Source organism: Arvicola amphibius, chromosome 1, assembly GCF_903992535.2.
Source record: "Arvicola amphibius chromosome 1, mArvAmp1.2, whole genome shotgun sequence".
NCBI lineage: Eukaryota > Metazoa > Chordata > Mammalia > Rodentia > Cricetidae > Arvicola > Arvicola amphibius.
This window is the reverse complement of record NC_052047.1, coordinates 154,815,477-154,834,243: the sequence shown is the minus strand read 5'-3', so window position 1 is coordinate 154,834,243 and position 18,767 is coordinate 154,815,477. Positions and strand designations below refer to the sequence as shown.

At 50.1% G+C, this 18,767-nt stretch overlaps 1 protein-coding gene across 2 annotated transcripts in view; it reads left to right on the top strand.

Annotated features, from left to right (window-relative positions):
* The first annotated feature begins 417 nt into the window (after positions 1-417).
* Positions 418-18,767, top strand: part of Dtx4 (deltex E3 ubiquitin ligase 4) — a 56,759-nt gene continuing 38,409 nt past the window's right edge. For both annotated transcript variants that reach the window (XR_005286644.1, XM_038341000.1), the window contains exons 1-5: positions 418-1,036; positions 9,062-9,785; positions 15,087-15,148; positions 16,251-16,412; positions 18,586-18,647. Coding sequence is in view for 1 of the 2 variants with exons in the window: in XM_038341000.1 (XP_038196928.1) it covers positions 826-1,036; positions 9,062-9,785; positions 15,087-15,148; positions 16,251-16,412; positions 18,586-18,647 (1,221 nt within the window). In the remaining variant the exon portion in view is untranslated. The remainder of the gene's footprint in view (positions 1,037-9,061; positions 9,786-15,086; positions 15,149-16,250; positions 16,413-18,585; positions 18,648-18,767) is intronic.

The window sequence follows — 18,767 nt, the reverse complement described above, 5'->3', positions numbered from 1 at the left end:
GGATGCAGGCGAAGATGAGGTAATAGCAGGCAGAACGAGGAGGGCGTGGGGTTGTTCGTGTGTATGTGTGTCTCTGTGTTTGTGTGCGAGTGTGAGTGTGTCCGTGCGTGCGCGAGCCGGAGAAAAATGCGACCCTCGGAGCTCGCGCCGCGGACTCAGTCGGCGCTGCGCTTAAAACAGAAAGACATAAAGTTCCATTTTTAAAGAGACTGCAAAGTTAAGGCCCGGCCGTGGCCGCTGGGGTCGGGATGTTGCGCGTGCTCTCGGCACCCGGGGACTAGGGAAGTGTCCGCGGGAGCGAGCTCTCCCTGGCGCACTGCCGGGGAGGGGCGACTCCTTCTGGAAGGCACTGAGCCGAGCCGCAGGGAGGGGGAGCTGTGCCGCCGCGGTCGCCACGCTCCGCACGGAGAGAGGGCGGAGGGCGTGACCGTGCGGCGCGATCCACGCGGACGCCTGCGGAGCCCGAGGCGCAACTGGTGCGAGGCGGGTGCAGCGCCGCTCGGGCCGCGCGCCCCCGGGTGGCTTTGCAAGGCGGGGCGGCGAGGGCGCAGGGCCGGGCCTTTGCATGAAGCCGCTGGACCCTTCGGAGCAGCGGTGGCAGCGGCGGAGCCCGGCGGAGCGTGGTCGGAGGCGGGCGGCCCCGGGGTCCGCGTCCCGGTGCCTGCGCGGCTGCGGACTCCCCCATGGGCCGCAGCTGAGGCTGCCCGCGGCGGCGGGGCGCGGGGCGGGGGGCGCGGTCCAGGCCCGGAGGCGGCGGCGCCGGAGGAAGCGCAGGAGGCCGGGCCCGGGAGACGGGCAGCGGCGCGCCACAGCCCCGGGCTCGCCATGCTCCTGGCCTCGGCCGTGGTGGTGTGGGAATGGCTGAACGAGCACGGCCGCTGGCGTCCCTACAGCCCCGCCGTGAGCCACCACATCGAAGCGGTGGTGCGCGCGGGTCCCCGCGCGGGGGGCAGCGTGGTACTGGGCCAGGTGGACAGTCGGCTCGCGCCCTACATCATCGATCTGCAGTCCATGAACCAGTTCCGTCAAGACACGGGTGAGCCGCCCACAGCCCTTGTCTCTCCCGGGAGCTACCGCCCTCGTGGTCGTGGGTTGTGGGCAGTTTCTCCTACTGGTGTCAAAGATCGGTGTTGAGGGCAGGTGCTTCCCTTCCCTAGATCCTCTCAGGATTCTATGAGCACCTCCAAATAAATGAATGCCCTTGCAAGTAATTTAAAGTGTCTTGATTAAGCAAACTCAGCTACGGCTTAACAGCAGGAGACCCCTTTATACCCCCTTTCAGTCCCTAGTGGCTCTTTGTGCAGGCACCCTAGAACTTGGAGCCCCCAAGCAATGCTTCCTTAGCAAGGAAGACATCGCTGGAGCCCCTTGGCTGCTCACACCTTGGCTGACACTGCTTTGTCTTAAGCACCCTTGTTGCTACCACATGTTCCCCTTTAACCTTGCTGTCTCTGGCCCTCCTCTGTGAACTCAGGTTTCCCAGTGTCTGCTCCTGGGTGTAAGTCTTGGGGAGACAGAGTGATCCCCTGGCTCTAATTGCAGTCTAGTATGTGGAAGTGTGGGAATATTACTGGGAAGAGAGAATGGGGCCAGGGGTTTCAGGGCTAGAACATCCTGGATGTGGTGGCATCCACATATATCTCTGCTTGTATACTCCAAGTGCTGAAGCAACAGGCCAGAGCAGATGGAGAGAGGAGGGGGGAAGGACTGGGCTCTGGAATGCCTGGCAGGGAAGCTGCTCCCTTTGTCCGTGGAGGAGGAGGGAGAGAGTAGGTGGAAGGCTAAGAAGAAACTGTCCCCAGTTTTTTTTTTTTTTTTCTTAAAGTAGCATACAAGGGCCACTCTGGCCTCCCAAGGCACTTAACTCTTGTCTTTACATAAAAATCGAGTTGCCAGCAAGACCACTAGGAATCTCCCAGCTGTGCAGCCTTTAGCCTGGAATGGAGCTACAGAGGTTAGAATATGGGTTTGGAGCCAGGAGGGAGAAGGAAACCACAGTTGCTCTTTCCCCTGGGTCTAGTGTGTTCAAGTTTAATTTAACAGATGACCTGGGACAAGCTTCTGTCTCCAGAGAGTAATCTTTTTAATTGGGGGTCATTTCTGGAATTCTGGCTGGCCTTTCCCAGGGAGGTAGCTGCAGAGCCTGGAGAAGCAGGTGTGGTAGGGAGGGAGAAGAGGAGGAGGGCCCTGTGGCTCAGGGAACAGCTGCTGGACAGGTCCTCTGAACTTCCTAGGAAAACCCTCACATCCTGTGGGCTAATTGGAATTGTCATGGGAAAGAAGTATAGTTCCCCCCTCTTGTTATCTGCGGTCACAACTCTGAACAGCCTGTTTGCCAAGAACTGAAAAACCCTGGCCAATGGAGGAAAACTTTCAGGGGAGGGGGACGTTCCAGAAGTTTTAGCATCTGGCGGACTTGAGCCTTGATGGAGAAAGTGGGGAGGAGGAGCTGAGAAGGAAGAGAGGATAAAGAGGAATGCAGGGAGGTGGGGTAAGAGGATTAAATGTAGGAATTAGATGCCATTGTGCCTTTGGGTAGAGGATGTGGCAGTAAGGCATGGGGACCTCAGATGGAGGGCCTGTGTGGGGGTGTGATGGAGGAAGCAGCTGAGCCATGGAGGTGGGATCAGCAGACCACCTGACAGGGAGTTCCAGGCCTGCTCAAAATAAAACAAAACAAGTTTAGCTCTTCTATTTCAGACTAAGTCTGTGCAGCATATGGAGAGCCATTCTAGCCATGGGCCGGCCCCATCCCCTGCCCCGCTGTTAAAAAGTCAGAGGTTTCGCCACAGAGAAACCCTGTCTCGAAAAAACCAAAAAAAAAAAAAAAAAAAAAAAAAAAAAAAAAAAAAAAGTCAGAGGTTTCATCTGCATTGGGGGCTATTTAAGATGGACACAGATCTAGGAGCAGCCGTGGCTTAGGCGTTGTTCTTGACAAAGTGAAGTTCTAGAGAACCTGGAGTCAATGACAGCATCTCCTTCCCAGGTTTTGGTGCTGGTGGCTCTTCTCGGGACACAACCTATTGCCCACTGGTTATGGCAGAATCACTTCGTTTCTTCTGTTTCATGTCCGAGGCTGAGAAATAGCCATGGTCCTCGGCAAGACTCTGCCACTGAGCTGTTTCTTCTGCCTCTGCACCCCCTTTAAAAATATGGTCTAGGTATTTCCTTCAGGCTGGCCTCAAACTGACCAACTCCCTGTCTCAGCCTCCCAAGTGCTGGGATTGGTTACAGATGTGCACCACCCCCTCCAGCCTGAATCCTTTTAAAGTTTGCCTTGCGTGTTTCACATCCACACTGCTTTGGCGTCGTCCCCGTTTCCTGCATCAAGTTCACTTTCCTGGGCACCTCTCTCCTCCATGCCAAGTGCTAGGCTGGGATGCTAAAGGCATAAATAAGACTGAATTCCTAGAAAGGCTGGGCCTGCCAGGGAGCTTGTCAGTGCAGATTAGAGTTCCTTCATGTCAGCGCTGACCCCTTCTGCTGTCTCCTGAGTCCACACAAGAACTCGGTTCCTCTCAATGAGACCATTGATGAGACCGCGACATGTTAGGAACTTTAAGCCACCAGCTCCCAGGCAACCTTAGCCAAGCCCTGGCAATGTTTAATTAAATTACTCACTGTCCCCAAGCCTCACTGTAAAGCTGGGAACCAGAAAAGTCCCTATAAAGCCAGACAAGCTGGAAGTCCCCTGCCTAGAGGCAATTCCTTTCCCTTTGGTTGTCTTGTTTTATAGGCATTTGACATGAGAGCTTTCTCTTTTCAGAGTTGTATGCCTGGATACCTAGTGAGCTTGGTCTCTTCATTCCTTCGAGCTCTTGACTGCATCCAGACTGTCTCCAGGGAGATGGCTAGGAGGTTGCAGACACCCATCTGCCCACTTCTGTTTGCCCTGGGCTTTCCTTCCCCAGACTTTTGCAAATAGGAGCTGATTTGCATTCTAGGTTACTTTTCTCTAGGCATTTGGGCTGGAGAATATTGGAAAAGGTAAGGAGGGAAGGGGTTCTGGACCAGTCTGTATGCCTTAGTGGAGTCCTCTCCATGCGAAGTCCTCTGCTGTCATCTTCCTTTTCTTTTATAGTCAGGCCTTCCCATATCCGTTCAGGTCTTTCCCCTCGTCGATTGAAGAGAAGCCTTCAGAGACCCTTTCTTCCAGCATAAGCATCTGCACATGCACACCCCAGACCCCCTGCACCAACAGCAATGCTAATGATAATGGATTGACGCAAGAGTGAAGTATTTTCCAGCTCAAAGCTTTTCGTGCTAGCCTGTCTCTTTTTATCTTTAATGAGAAGGGCCCGATGGAGTGAGTGGGACTGCAAGATTGGACGGAATCTCTCCTATCGCATACTAGCTAGTGTGGACACAGCAGTGGAGGGGTTAGACACAGTGGTTACCGAGTGGGTACTAGAGATGTGTCGTGCCAAGAAAGTTGCACGGGTGTCTTGTTTCAGCTTCACGAGGATTATACGAAGACTAGTCGCGTTTTATGGAAAGAGGAGCAAGTTGACAGAGCTTAAATTGCTCAAGAGTTCAAGTTACTTTGTCAGTGACAGAGCTAAGCGTCCAGAGAAGTGTCCCGTGTATGCTTGCTGCATTTGTGGACTAATTTCATGCGCAGTGTAGGTGTGGCTTGCTGCATTTGTGGACATTGTGGACTAATTTCACGTGCGGTGGTAGGTATGTGGGGGGGGGCCTATCAGGAATAGAACATCCACGAATTTGCCCTTACGGAGCTTTCTACACTGAGGGTGAGCTGACATCACCCTCAGTATGAGAAGCTGAGAGTTTGACAGTATAGACTAAAAACACAGGTGTGGGTCACATGTCAGAGATCTCAGCCCATGCCTGGAGCAGTCTTCTAGTTCCCAAAGGCAAAAACATCTCCAATGCTCTGAAGTGAGAAACCATTTTTCCTTCTCTTTCTTCCTCTTTGGTTTGTGAACATCCTCTATGCCTACTGTATTGGAAACCTTCTCCCTGGGTCCTCACACCATAGGACCCAGGTGGATGGAACTTCTTCAGATTGTCTAATCCACTGCCCTGATTCTAGAATAGCCCAGGCCTAGAATATTCCAAATAGAGAAGTCTCTAGGAATAAAATATTATCTTCTCTCTTCTCCCAAGCCTTTTGTTCTGAGGTTATATATTTTTGATGACTACCCTATAGGGCTAAACCAAATTCAGCAACTTTCTAACCAGAAACCTAGCTCATCTTTACATTCCCCTGTTTGCTACCGCTTTGCATTCTCCTTGTGGTCAACCTCAGGATTCTTTGACTCATCTTCTTGTTCAGAGCCCGAGTGGCTAATGTTTCCAGGAATGCAACATGTGTGCCCCGCTGGCTGAAATTTTGATGTGGATAAAGAGAACTGGATTCCCAGACCAAGGCTCTTGGGTCTTGGGGTCATTGCTGCGTCCCTGGAAACCTCATTTGCAGAGTGTTCAGCTGCCTGTGCCAAGTCCTTCCCAGTCCTCTCTGTAGGGTCTCCCCACCTCTCCTTTTGCTTCTCTCACACTTGTCCACTCTGAACTGATCAGGAGAGCAGCTTTGGTCCTATCACCTATACTTAATACCCTTCGCTAGCTCTTCCTCACCCTAAAACAAAGCCCATCACAGCTTGGTGTTCTAGACCATTGATGCCCTGGCTATAGCTTGGTCCTCTATGCTGTAGGTTCTCCTGGTAGTTCTGTGGTTTTCTCCACACCACCTATTCATGTGGTTCCCCTTGGAAAGAAGCCCTTTCTTTCCATCTGACTATTGAAAGTCTCTGTATCTTTCAAGTCTTATGTCATTTGTCATCTATTTCTCCAAAAGTTCTGCAAGCCATCATTACTTCGGTGATTAATTACTATATTAGTGAGTCCCTCAGGCTCAATAAATGTCAAACCTGTGGGACAGAGCTAGGGTAAACGGTTTTATGCGCTCTGTCATCCGATTGAGGATCTAGGGAGAGTGGTGGATCCGCATCTAACGAGCCACAAAGATAAATATCCAAACTGCGCGCTGAGATCAGTGCTGTTAAAAAGTGGGAACAGGATTTGACTTGGTCACAAAATTTTCATTGGGGTGAAATGAGTTTTCTTTGACCCGAAAGAGCCAACAAGGAATTTGCTGAGTGGTTAGGAAGGAGGACCTAGCATGGTGAAAATTCCCAGAATCAGAGACCAGCAGCGGGAGAGACTGGAGGCCAGCGTGAAAGAAATGTGTGTAGAGTATGTGGGGGGAGGAGCTGTAGAGGGGGTGAAGCAGGGGATTTTGGGCCTGGCTGAAGAAAAGAAAATTGGGGGAAGATTTAAGCAGAGAAGGTATCCAGTCATTTTTCTGGACAAATTGAGTTCCCTTGATGGTTTTTTTTTTTTTTTTTTTTTGGCTCCTCATTTTGCATCATAAACAAACAGTCCCTCACACATTTGCCTTCTTACACCCTTTGAGGCTGCGCTCTGCTAAGGAATGCTGGAGTTTTGCATTTTCCATAGCAACTGAAGGAATGCTGAGCACCCTGCGATCAGTGAGTAACTATGATAGTAGCCGGAGTGTTCGTGGCACAGTTTATGGTGTTTTAATCACGCCAGACCTTGCCTTAGGGAGTGGACTACAAAGAGCCCCACAGCCATATCCCTGCCAACGCTCAGCACCCACAAGGAGAGTAAGCGTAGACATCTAGTATAGACGTCTGAAGACTGTCAGTCCAGTTCTGCACCTAAAGCTTCCTGAGGGGTGGGGCTGGGACTAGAGAGCGGACAGTGGCCTGAGAACTAAAAGAGAGAATTTCAATAGGTGAAAATGACAAGGGCTTGTCAGTAGAAAGGGAACCACAATGGAAGACATGAGGATTAGGTCTGTATCTGACAGAAATAGTGGGAAATACAAAGAAGATCAACTAGGGACGTGTGTATGGAGCCAGGACATGGTCTAGAGAGTTCAGAGACAATGTTTAAACTTTTACAGGATTGATAATTTTATTGGCTAAAAACTAATTGATCAAACAAACAGAATTATTGCTTTTTAAGTGCCTTTGGAAGCTCTAAAGAAGTGCATTGCCCCTGTTCCCTGGAGGGCATTTTCAAAAGTGTCATTAAACTCTCTGAACTTCATTTTCTTATCTGTAAACTGTGTTTTATAGGATTGCCATGGAAGTTGTACCTGTGAGCAACCAAGAGTAAAGACTGAATAGGGGCAGGGTGATTTTGTGTTTTTTCTCTTTCCGCCGTGTCTTCCCCTACACACACACACACACACACACACACACACACACACATACACACACACACACGTCCTCTTACCGCACTTTTCCTATAACATCTCAAGGGTGAACTGCAGTAATAATCACTATTTGATTGAGCACTTGCTGCATGATAAGTTCCTGCCTGTCTTCAAATCCACCTGTTACAGCTATGCATAGGCCTAAGAGATGAGGAAAGAAGGCTTCCCCCACAGCTGGAAGGGATGGAACCTCTACCATGGACCCTGTCCTTTGTTCCCCAGAAAGCTGACCTGCTGCTGAGGAAGGAAATGGAGGCTAACCGGGGAACTTCCCCCTCCATCCTGATACCCTAGGGCCCCTCACAGAGTCCTGGCCCTGAATGGAGAATTGTTCTGCTTCTCCCTCCTGCCTCTGAATGTTGATGTTTTGGGTTATTAAGGGGCTTGGAGATGGGGTGGGGAGTAGGTTATGACCCTGGCAAAGGCCTGAATAACCATTGTTCCTTTCTTTCCCCCTTGAATGGCATTCTGTCCCAGTCATGGTGTCTCCCGATTGGGGGAAGGGGTGGGTCAGAGGCCAGGGAAGGGGAGCCTTTTCCCACCACTTCCTCAGATAGAGTGTAAGCTGGCAGATGCAGGGACCCCCAGCATCTCAGAGTCCCCTTCAGACTTTAGCCCCGATGTTGATGCCTTGAATGAGTCCTGGTTGGACAGAGAATTTGTTACTAGGGTGGGGAGAGGAAGAAGGTGTAGTGATTCTGGAGTCCAGCTCCCTGTGGGCCTGCTGGGTCGTCCCTCTGATGGCATCATCTTGTTATCACCGTGGTTCTTCCAAACCTATAGGGAGACTATTAAAATGAAGAGGATGCCATCTTTAGAAGGGTTGAGTTTCTCGGAAGAAAACCTTAGATAATTATGAAATTATTCTCGTGACTATTGAGAATGTTATTACTGCTGATAAAAGACTTAATTCCCGGGGAATAGGTAAGAGTTCTCTCAAGATGACGCCCCCATCTCCCAATAACACTTTTTCATTTTAACTTTTATTTTTGTTTTTGTTTTGTTTTATTTTTACATTTATTTGTTTGGCAGGGTAGGGGATGGGTTGGGCTGCAGCATGTGTGTGGAGGCCGGAGGGCAACTTCTGGGAGTCAGTTTTCTCCTTCCACCATGTGAGTCCTGGGCTCCAAATTGAGGTCGTCAGGTTTAGAAGCACGTTCCCTTCCCCTGAGCCATCTCACAATCCCACGTTTTCCTTCTTTTTAAATGTGCTCCAAAAGAGCCATGGTCAGCTTCATTTTTACAACTCCTGACCTTTTAGATGGAAGCAAAGTTGTCTTTCTTTCTTCTGGACTTCCATGGTTCTGTGTTCTTTCCTCCATAGCCCTGGGTTCAGGGCTCTTCAGGTGGGCCGAGATGGCATATGAGCTCTTCTCTGCATGAGGGGATTTCTCCCCCAAGTGAGTGTTACCAGATGGCCATGGAAATTCTGGCACCTTTAGTGTTTGTTTGTTTGTTTTTTGCAAAAAACTCCCGGGGAGAGTTGCCTTATTCCTCTGAACAAGAGTTGACTGAGGTATTCTGTATTAGCTGGAAAGTGAATTGATTTGTCTCCAAATCAATATACCTGAACCCTGAGTTTGGAGGTCCATTCTGCTGCCTGGCAATGCTTCCTGTGCCCTCCGTGTGGCTTCATCTGCTTCTACCCTGGATTGTTGTAGACTCCCGAATGAGTCTTATTCAAAACCCTACTAGGCAGTGCAGTAGGACTGCAGTTATGCTGACCTGGGAATCTAATACACATCAGTGGTGTTCGCTACCAACCCTGACCCCTCCCTCCTCTGTTTTCGGCAGGGACCCTACGTCCAGTTCGCCGCAACTACTACGACCCATCCTCAGCCCCTGGGAAGGGTGTCGTGTGGGAGTGGGAGAACGACAATGGTTCCTGGACACCCTATGACATGGAAGTGGGTATCACCATCCAGCATGCCTATGAGAAACAGCACCCCTGGATCGACCTCACTTCCATTGGCTTCAGCTACATCATTGACTTCAGCACCATGGGCCAGATCAACAGGCAGACCCAGCGCCAACGCCGTATCCGCCGCCGACTAGACCTCATCTACCCCATGGTCACAGGCACTATGCCGAAGGCTCAGTCCTGGCCAGTCAGTCCTGGAACGGCCACTTCCCCCCCTGCACCAGCCTGTTCCTGTCCTCAGTGTGTTTTGGTGATGAGCGTCAAGGCTGCTGTGGTCCATGGGAGCAGTGGGCCCCTTCAGCCTCCAGGAACTCGCAAGAATATAGCTCCCTCTGGAGTGGGCAGGCTGCCCCCACCATCTGGCCCTGGGACGAAGCCACTAGATACCTCCAGCACCATGCGGGGCCCAGGGAAGACTGCTTCATCACAGGTGATCCGGAGACAAGTCCCTAATACACCAGCTGGGGCAACGGCAGGCTCCCCCACCAGCCCACAAGGAAGCAACAGGAAGCCTGGAAGGGTGGCACTGGCCACCTTGAATCGGTCCAACCTGCAACGACTGGCCATAGCCCAGTCCCGGGTGCTGATTGCCTCGGGGTAGGTGTTTCCATGGCTGTCACAGAGCACTTACCCACCTCAGAGATAGCATGTGACTCACCTGTGGGTCAGACAGCAAGATGGGCTGGCTAAGACATGCATGCCTAGTCTCGTCAGACTGAGCTGCCTCTGGTAGGTGGAAGCCAGCCTGGTGTGAACAAGGAGCGATTTCACATTAGGGCACCAAGAGGTCTGGATATGACTGAGGTTTTGCCTGTTAGTTGCCATGTCGTCTGAGGCACGACCCACACGTGAAGCTCTGACTTCATCATTAGTAAACACTGCAAGCATACCCATGTTACAGTCCCAGCGAGTACAAATGACAGTGCTAGGAAATCTTAGCCGGCATTAGTTGAGCTTCCACTGTGTGCTGGTTTAATGGTTTTAGCTTTTCATTTATAATCTCTATAATGACTGGAGACATTATCCCATTTCACAGATGAAGAGAATCAGATATATGGCAGGAGTCTGGCCTTGCAGCACCCCCCCCCCCCCCCCCACACACACACCAGGTATTCACATCAGTACAGGCATACAGTAGGTGTCAAGCAGGGATTGCTTCTCCCATACCGCATTTCAGCATGCTTATGACATGCTGGAGCTGTTGTAGGCACCATTAGTGTTTCTTACTTTCTTGATATCCCTCATCCACCAAATGGGAGTGCCCAGGTCCCTACAGTGCCCACAGCAGCTTTTGCCTGACCTGCTGACTTCTTGTCAACCCATAACACCCAGCCGCCTACCTTTTGTCCCCAAAGGTCTGGCCCTGTTGCTGCCCTGTGCCCGTGGTTGAGATGGCTTTAAAGCTGGAATGGGTCCCTAAGACTGAAAATCCAGGCTGCCCTAAGGCAGGGCCATAGATGCTTAGCTGGGTCTCCAGATATCTTAGCAGAGGGAGGTCTTAGCACAAGAGGGAAGGGAAATGAAAGAAAACAGGCAGCAGAGGGAGGAGCACTGGGCTGGAAGAGCCTCTCTTCCTGCCTCTCACTAGTGGAAGCCCTAGGATCTTTGCAGTTTGACACACACATTTCCTTGTGTGTCAAATGACGATTCCCGGTTTACACAACCTGCTTATGGGATTGTTCTGAAAACGTCTATGGACAGAGTTCACTCCTTGACAAGTCCCAGATGGGCTTGCCCAAATTATCCCATTTCTGTCACTGATGTATTTTATACATGGGCACTTTGCTAAGTTTTAACCTTTCCTTGGAGGGTCACCCAGCTCATGTGGTGCAGAGAAGTTGGAACACAGGATTTTGCCCACTGCTCCATCGTTGTTTTGGCTACAGCTGCAGTGACTCAGAAGGCAGCGTATAATGTCAGTTGGAGGCATGGAAGGCTCATGACTGCTTCCAGGTTGAAGGATGGGACGGAGGGCAAGAGGTTCCTGGATCCTGCTGCTCCTCTGCTCCTCTCTCCTGGATTGCAGCCGTGTGCTAGGCGCTCTAGCAGAGTTCGGGGGTGATTGCTGGCACACAGGAGGAGGTTCTGTGTGCACACATGAGCCCTTGATTGTTGGGCTTGAACCCGAGTTCCTTGCTGTGCCACTTGGAGTAAGTTTTGCATCCTCTGTCTTCAGTGTTCTTGGCTGTTGAGTGACATAATAGTACTTCCATTCAAGGGTTGTCTGAAGGGTTAAATGAGGCCTTCAGGTTAGAGACTGCAGAGTCCAGTGGGGGTTAGCTGCAGATGATGATGATGGTGATGATGGTGTATCTAATGGCTAAACACTTGTGTTGTTACTGAACTGACGTCAAAGCTGAGCTGATCCAATTTACACCTCGTCTTTGTCCCCCTTGAGAAATGTCCCAGTGACTCTATGCCATCACGGAGACAGATAGCCCTTGAGCTGCAGTGAGTCTGAGGAGGTCAACAGGCTTCATTTCTTCCCTTTATCCCTCCACCAAACTGCAGAAAGGAGTTCAGTCCTGGCAGCACACTTTCAAAAGGGCTATAGAAATGAGTTGATTTTGCTCTGTCTTCCCGAAAGGGAGCCCCCTCCCACCTCTGTCTGTCTTCCAGCCCTTTCTTCTCACCTTTTCCCACCTCCCACACCCCATTGCCATCTTCCTTTCCAGCTTTTCTTGGCCACTAATGAGCGTGTGTTATCCGCTTTGTCTGGCATTGCCATCAAGCTTCTGTCATTACACAGCCCGTCCCCATCCTCCCTGCCCGTGACCTCTTCAAACAACTTTCCCACAGGAAAGAAAAAGAAAGAGAAGATCAGGGAGGGCAGGCAATGTGGGATGAAGAGAAGGTCTTGGCAGGGAACAAAAGATGCAGTGAATTATTCAGACACAAGCAGGAGGTTCTTAAAAGGGGTGGGGAGGTCTGTGCAGGGCAGCCATCACCCTTCTCCCCTCAGAGTCCAGGTTTCTGTACCTCCAGCTAGGCATGGTTTTTGGTTGCCTTAGAGACAAGGCCATTGTCCTTCATGAGGTTTCCTGGTTTGGTGAATAACTCAGAAAACAGGAGCTTTCTCATCATAGGGTCTGCAGGGATAGCCCCCCTCCCCAACCCCATTCACGCCCCCTTCCCTGCTCTGTGTCAGCTCCTCTCTTTTCTTAGTTTTATTTTATCAATGGAAATAAAAACTTGGACCCTCCCATAACTGGTAACAACCCAGGAGGAATAGGGGCAGGACTATCATCGGATTGGCCAGCTCATGGCTAGGTTCAAAGGCTTTGGCTGAGTTTGCCTGGAGCATGTGAGAAGCAGGCTTGTAATTGGATTGCTGTTTCTTAGGAGGGGCTCTGGCTCAAATAGCTGAGGCCCCAAGGGCAGAGGACAAGTTTTCTGGGGTTTTCCTTTTAACCTGGAATCATGGGGGAAGGGTAGGCAGGTGTTGCCTGCTCATAGTCCCCAGCACTGCTGGGCTTTCTTCTCTGCCCTTTATACCTGATACCCTGTGCTCAAGAATGTGAGAAAACTGGATTATTAAAGCAGGAAGTGGCAGATATCAAGTCCTTTGATGATTGGAAAATAAAAGTGTAAACAGTTGCCCAAATTTGCACAAGGCTCTGCTGTTCACCAGCTACTTGACCTAGATCCTACAGCCTCATGGGGACCCCAAGGGAGCAGACATTTATCAGGTCCTGTTTACAGCTGGGGTAAAGGCAGGCAGATGTGATCACAGAATACAGAGGAGCTGGCCAGCACTGCCAAAGGCAAAGCAGGCTGAATACAGATGGGGCAGCCACTGTCCCTTTCTCCCTCCCTGTCTGGTGTTTGGGAAAGCACGCAACCCTGGCTCCACTGCTGTCCACAGACTAAGGACCACGTTGCCCGTTTCCTAACTTACTGGCCCAGGTTGGCCCCACCGGTTGATACCAGTGTCTCTGAGTATTCAGGGGTTCCACAAGCAGACTTCCCCAATCTCTCTTTAGATCCCCTACACTCCACAGTTCTTGGGCTGCTCTGAGGAGTGGAGTATTTCCTGGTTGACCAGATAGCATGTGGAAACCCGCCAGTCCAGTTTGTGGGAACAAAGGTGGCCTTTGTCACTCAGATCACAGTATTTTATCAGCTGAGGTGGAGGCCCGCTGGGGAGGTGGTGAAAGGGGGCAGGTGCCAGGCTGTAGTGTGAGTGCTGTCCCCCGGGTGGACAGCCTGGGAACATACCACAGGAGGCAGGCTCTTCGAGCCTTTCCATGTAGAGTCTGGAAGGTGAATCTGCCTGGAGGGGGTCCAGGGCTTCTGAGTCACCTTCCTCTCAAACAGTTGAATGGGAAATTGCCAAGGGGACACATTCTAACCCTAGACCACTGAGACTCCAGCAGTTAGCTCTTTCTGTTTTCAGTGTTTGGTCATTTACAGAACCTGGAATCAAGTCGGTTCCTTTTTTCCTTGGTCTAGTGACTCTTATTTAAAAACATCTTTCCCTCCCCATATCCAGTCCTTCCCTTATTCAGGGAGCTGTTCAGAAAGAAAAGTAGCCTTTTGGTTTGGCCAGATATATAAACAACATTGTTTTATGAGCTTCACCGCATCTGTCTTTTTGGAAAGTGGCTTCATCATACTGGGCCTGTGTAGGACAGAGAGACCTGGCTGTTAGGCCTCTCTTCTGTCCTAATGATGGCTTTGTTCATTACAGTATGGGCTAGCAAAGAGCTTGTCATAATGGGAGGCAGAGTGGAAGGCTCTGGAGCCGCATACTGTGTTGCAATCTTGGTCTGGTTTTCCTAACCTCTGTGTGCCCAGCCCTGTTACCTATGCAGTGAGATTGACAGTCATGCCTCTTACATAGATTGTTGGGAGGATTGTGTGGATTTTTCTGTTGTGGACAGTTACGGTTGCCCCCTAGCCTGATGGAGAAAGAGCTGGGGGTGTCACGTTCACAGCTGCTGCACCCCCAACATTAAGCATAATTGTTCCAAAGTGGGTTCAACAAGTTCTTTTCAAATAGACCCATAAATAAGTAAGGATGTCTTCCTTCTGACTTCCCAGAACAGACCCGCCCCAGCTGGATTCTCAGGCTGCCTGGCTCCCAGAGGTATCTCTCACCAGTCTGGCTGGCTTCTCTAAGCCAGCTGTGGAAGCCTGGGTGGCAGAAGCCTGGAATGGCACAAGTCCCATCTCTATGTGTCCTGTATTTTCTCTGTGGGTGCTTTCACTGTGGGCGGCCCAGCTTTTCTCAGGCAGCTGTGTGGCTCCTCTCCAGAGCTGGGGGGGGGGGGGACAGGACAGGGAGCAGAGGAGATTCGGCTTGTGTTTATAAGTTTCTGGGACCAGGAGAAGTGACAGCTGTTCAAGCAGTGGTTTCCAAGTGCTGGACCAGGGATTGCAGCATCTCCACTCTGAGAAGCTTTGTGTGGTGGTGGGGGGGCAGGGGAATGCAGATTCCTGTGGTGCATGCATTTGGGGGAAAGGGTTATGGCTCTGATCTTGGCTAAAGATCTGTTTTACCCAAGGCTGGGTGTAGGCAGAAATGGACAGCAACTTAGAAGAACATCTAGGTAGAAAAGCCAACATTTATGAAGGTTCTTAGGCAGGAGTGTGACTGGCAGGAACTAGGACCAGCAAGAACAGAGAGTTAAGAAGCACCTAGGAGGGACTGGAAGAAGACAAGGAAGTTAGGGCAGAGGTCTTGGCAGCTCGCACAGGGCCAGGAACCTTAGCGTTCACTGGACCCATTCTGCATTCTCAGGTTCTAAGTGGCGGGTGTTGTGATCTGAGTTCACTTTTGAATCTCTTACCTCCCACTGATGTGTGAAGAACCTAGTGCGCTTTGGTAGGTTTAAACACTGGTTCATTTTGTTATGTCCATCGAAGCCATATTACATATGCCCTTTCCTTCTACAGGGTCCCCACTGTGCCTGTGAAAAACTTGAATGGGTCCAGCCCTGTCAACCCTGCCTTGGCAGGTAAGAACTAACTGACCTGGGCTGGACTGGCTTAGGCTGAAACATCAGTCATGGAATAGCTAATGGACACTCATTTATAAAGAGGAGAGAATTTGGATGCTAACTGGAGAAAATGGGATCTTAGGGGTTGAACAAGAAGACTTGGGGTGGTGCTAAAAGCTGAGCATGTTAGGGGTCGTGGGGGATAGCTCAATAATAAAGTGTTTGACAGGCAAGCATGAGGGCAAAAGATTTATTTCAAAATTCCTGTTTTTTTTTTTTTTAAAGAAAAAAAGCAATTTGGGAATAGTGATGTGTGCATATAATCCTACTGCTAGAGAGGCAGAGATAGGCATATTCCTGGAGTTTGTTGGCCACCAGTCCCCTGGTGATATCCAGGCCAATGATATCTTGACTCAAGAAACAAGGTGAGCATCCTCTCTAAGGTCCAAGGGACATCATGGAATGGGGTGGGGGGTGGGGTGAGAAGAATGGAAGATGTGGAAGATGCGGAGAAGGCTGTACAATTCCACCTCAGTTCAGTACAGACAGCTCAGTTATGATCTTACATTAGCTGTCGCTGCCTACACGGGGCCTGCATGAGAATGGGCTTGCCATTGGTCAGGCATGAACTGGGGAGGACCACAGAGAGCCCTGAAAGTCCGTATTGAACTAGTAGCTATTAATAGATTCTGGGAGGGGGAGTTTTTGCCTTCAGTTATGCACCCCACTGAACTCTAATGAATAGTTCTGTACTCACGGTCACACAAAAGTCCCTGATCAGAATTAGTGATTCCCAAAACAGAAAGATGCAAATGTGGGACAGAGGCTTTTAGACCAAGCGAGAAGAACTGAAGAGGGTAGGGGTCAGAGCAAAAGTACATTTAATTAATAATTTTTTTAAGTGAGATGATTGGCTTCTGAGGAACAACTTACAAAGCTATCTTCTGGCCTTCACCTACCCGCACACCCAAACATGCATACAACTGCATTTGTGTGTGTAGAGAACGCATGAGTTATGAAAACTGCTCAAGAGGAGAAGAGTGGGTAAAAGGGAGGGGTGTGTGGGAATCTTGGGACCACATTCTTCAGCGCTTCCTCACCCCTGCCCTGCCCCTTCCAGGAATCACCGGGATCCTCATGAGTGCAGCTGGATTGCCTGTGTGCCTCACTCGGCCACCAAAGCTGGTCCTCCACCCACCCCCTGTCAGCAAGAGTGAAATAAAGTCCATCCCAGGGGTCTCTAACACAAGCCGCAAGACCACCAAAAAGCAGGCCAAGAAAGGTACAGGCCTCTTCTGATTAGATACCTGCAGTGAAAGTCTGGACTTCCAGTCCTGTCTCTACCTGCACCAAGGTCAAAGTTACCCCCCTGGGCTGTCACTTCCTCCTCTGCTAAGTAGGCCTCACTAGTAGATTTTGATGAGTCAACCAAAGTGGGTTGATTGGGTCAGAAAGAACTACCTGGAGACACATAAACATGAAAAGCAACAGTAGCAGAAATATAAAAACGTGAAGTGTTGTACAAAGACAGTATGTTAGAAGAGACACAAAGCTGGAACCAGAACAGAAACCCTTAATCAAGAAGTCCTAACTTTGTCACTAGCTAGCTGGGCACAACTTCTGCTTTCTTGTCTTTGTAACGCTCAATGCCAGCAGGTATATCCTAGAATGTGCCCGTGAAAACGGAAAAGCGACCACTGTCTTATGTCTCTCTGGGCCTTGGGCCCCATGAACTCTCCTTCACAAATCTCTGTGTCCTGTTTGTAATCCAGCTACTAAGGGAAAGGGTGCCTTCCTTGACCACAGAGACTGTGGATTGATTCTGTGGCTGATTGTCCTGCTGGCTGCTGTTGGTTATGAAATGATGTGCTTCTCCTTCCAAGCCTCCATCATAAAAACTTCCTGTGAAATTTGAGTCAGAATATCTGTGTGTAGCCCTTAGTCCAGGGTTTGGCAACAGGTAACAGGCTCTCAACTAATAGAAGCCCAATTCTTTCCAGAGAAGCAGGGCATTGGTAGGGAAGGGCCTGCATCTCAGCTTTTGGCTGTTGTTGGCTGAACTTCCTCACACCCTTGTTCTACTTTCCCTGTCTGTTTCAATTTCCCTGCTCCAGTGAACTCGCGTGCTTTGTTCTTGGTCCAGTAGGTCAGGGCAGGGGTTTACACTTCTGCCCTCTTCCTGGCACTATTAATAGCACATACTGTCTCCTTATCTGGCCAAGCGCTATCGGGCTGTACATACATCAGCTCTTTAGTCGTCAAAGCACCCACTGCAGTAGGTGCTATCAGTTGTCCTTATTTTATGGATGTCAAGACAGCTTGCAGACGTCAGGAGAGTAGCCCCAGATTCCATGGATCTCTTTGCTCTGTGAGGACTTGTAAACCTATCCTCTGCCTTTGCGTTGGTCAGCTTACTTCTCAAATCCAGCTCCTGAAGATCCTTAGTTCCTGTGACCCTTAGTATGCTTCCCGGAGCCTTAACCTCTCTCCACCGCTGAGCTGCGTCTGCTGGCAGCAGCAGCACTATCCAAAGCCAGGGAGGATTGTCCTGAAACTGGGGGTCATAACTTCCTGCTTTCCCATAAAAATAATTTGAGTGTGATACCATGTTATGAAGCTGAGCTAGGGCTTAACGAGTTGTAAGAGAAATGTAACCCGACTTGTGGTGTTTGTGGAGCAATGCAAAGTGTTTGCATTTCTGTTTTCTCCAGGGATCATTTGGGCAAGTCTAGGCTCCCTGAGTATCAGGAAGGAGAAATATAGTTTTATCTCAGTTATAATGCGGATTTACTGAAATAGGCAGACATGTCACAGAGTGGACTGGAGGAGGGCAAGACAGCCAGGAGCAGCTCGTCCTTCCTCAAGCCATTTCGATTGATCTGGGACAACCTCTCCTCTGTTCACACTCCTTAAACTATTGCAAAATATTTTAACCTCCTTTTCTCATGTGTGTGTGTGTGTGTGTGAGAGAGAGAGAGAGAGAAGGGGGGAGGGAGGGAGAGAGAGAGAGAGGGAGGAGACACAGAGTAGGGAGGGAGGGAGGGAGGGAGGGAGGGAGGGAGGGAGGGAGGGAGGGAGGGGACCAGAGGTCAACCTCAATATCATTCCTTAGATGCCATTTACCTTGTTTTTGAGACAGGGTCTCTTACTTGCTTGGGGCTTTCCAGTCATGCTGGTTTGCTGGCTGTCAGTAAACCCCAGAGTTCTGCCTGTCTTCAGTTCCCTATCTCTGGAATTATAAGCATGTTCCACTACACTGGCTTTTTCATCTGGTTTCTGGGGACCAAACGTAGGTCCTCATTCTTGCAAGGCAAACATTTTACTAACTCAGCTCCTTTCACCCCCTTTTCTCTGTGAACTTTCACCTCACTCTCTTCTCTGAAGAGCATAGAATGCAAGGCTGGTTGATCCATTTCCTCCGTCTTGGTGACATAGTGACTGTCCTGTCCCCATAGGTAAAACCCCAGAGGAAGTGTTAAAGAAATACCTGCAGAAGGTCCGGCATCCCCCAGAAGAGGTAAGTTCAGGGGGCATAGGGTAGGGTTCACTTTCTCAATCACCAAGTGCATGTCCTCTGTCCCCATGTTCTGCAGGATATGGCAGGTGCTGTGTTCTCAGTCCTGGCTGGCACAGAGCA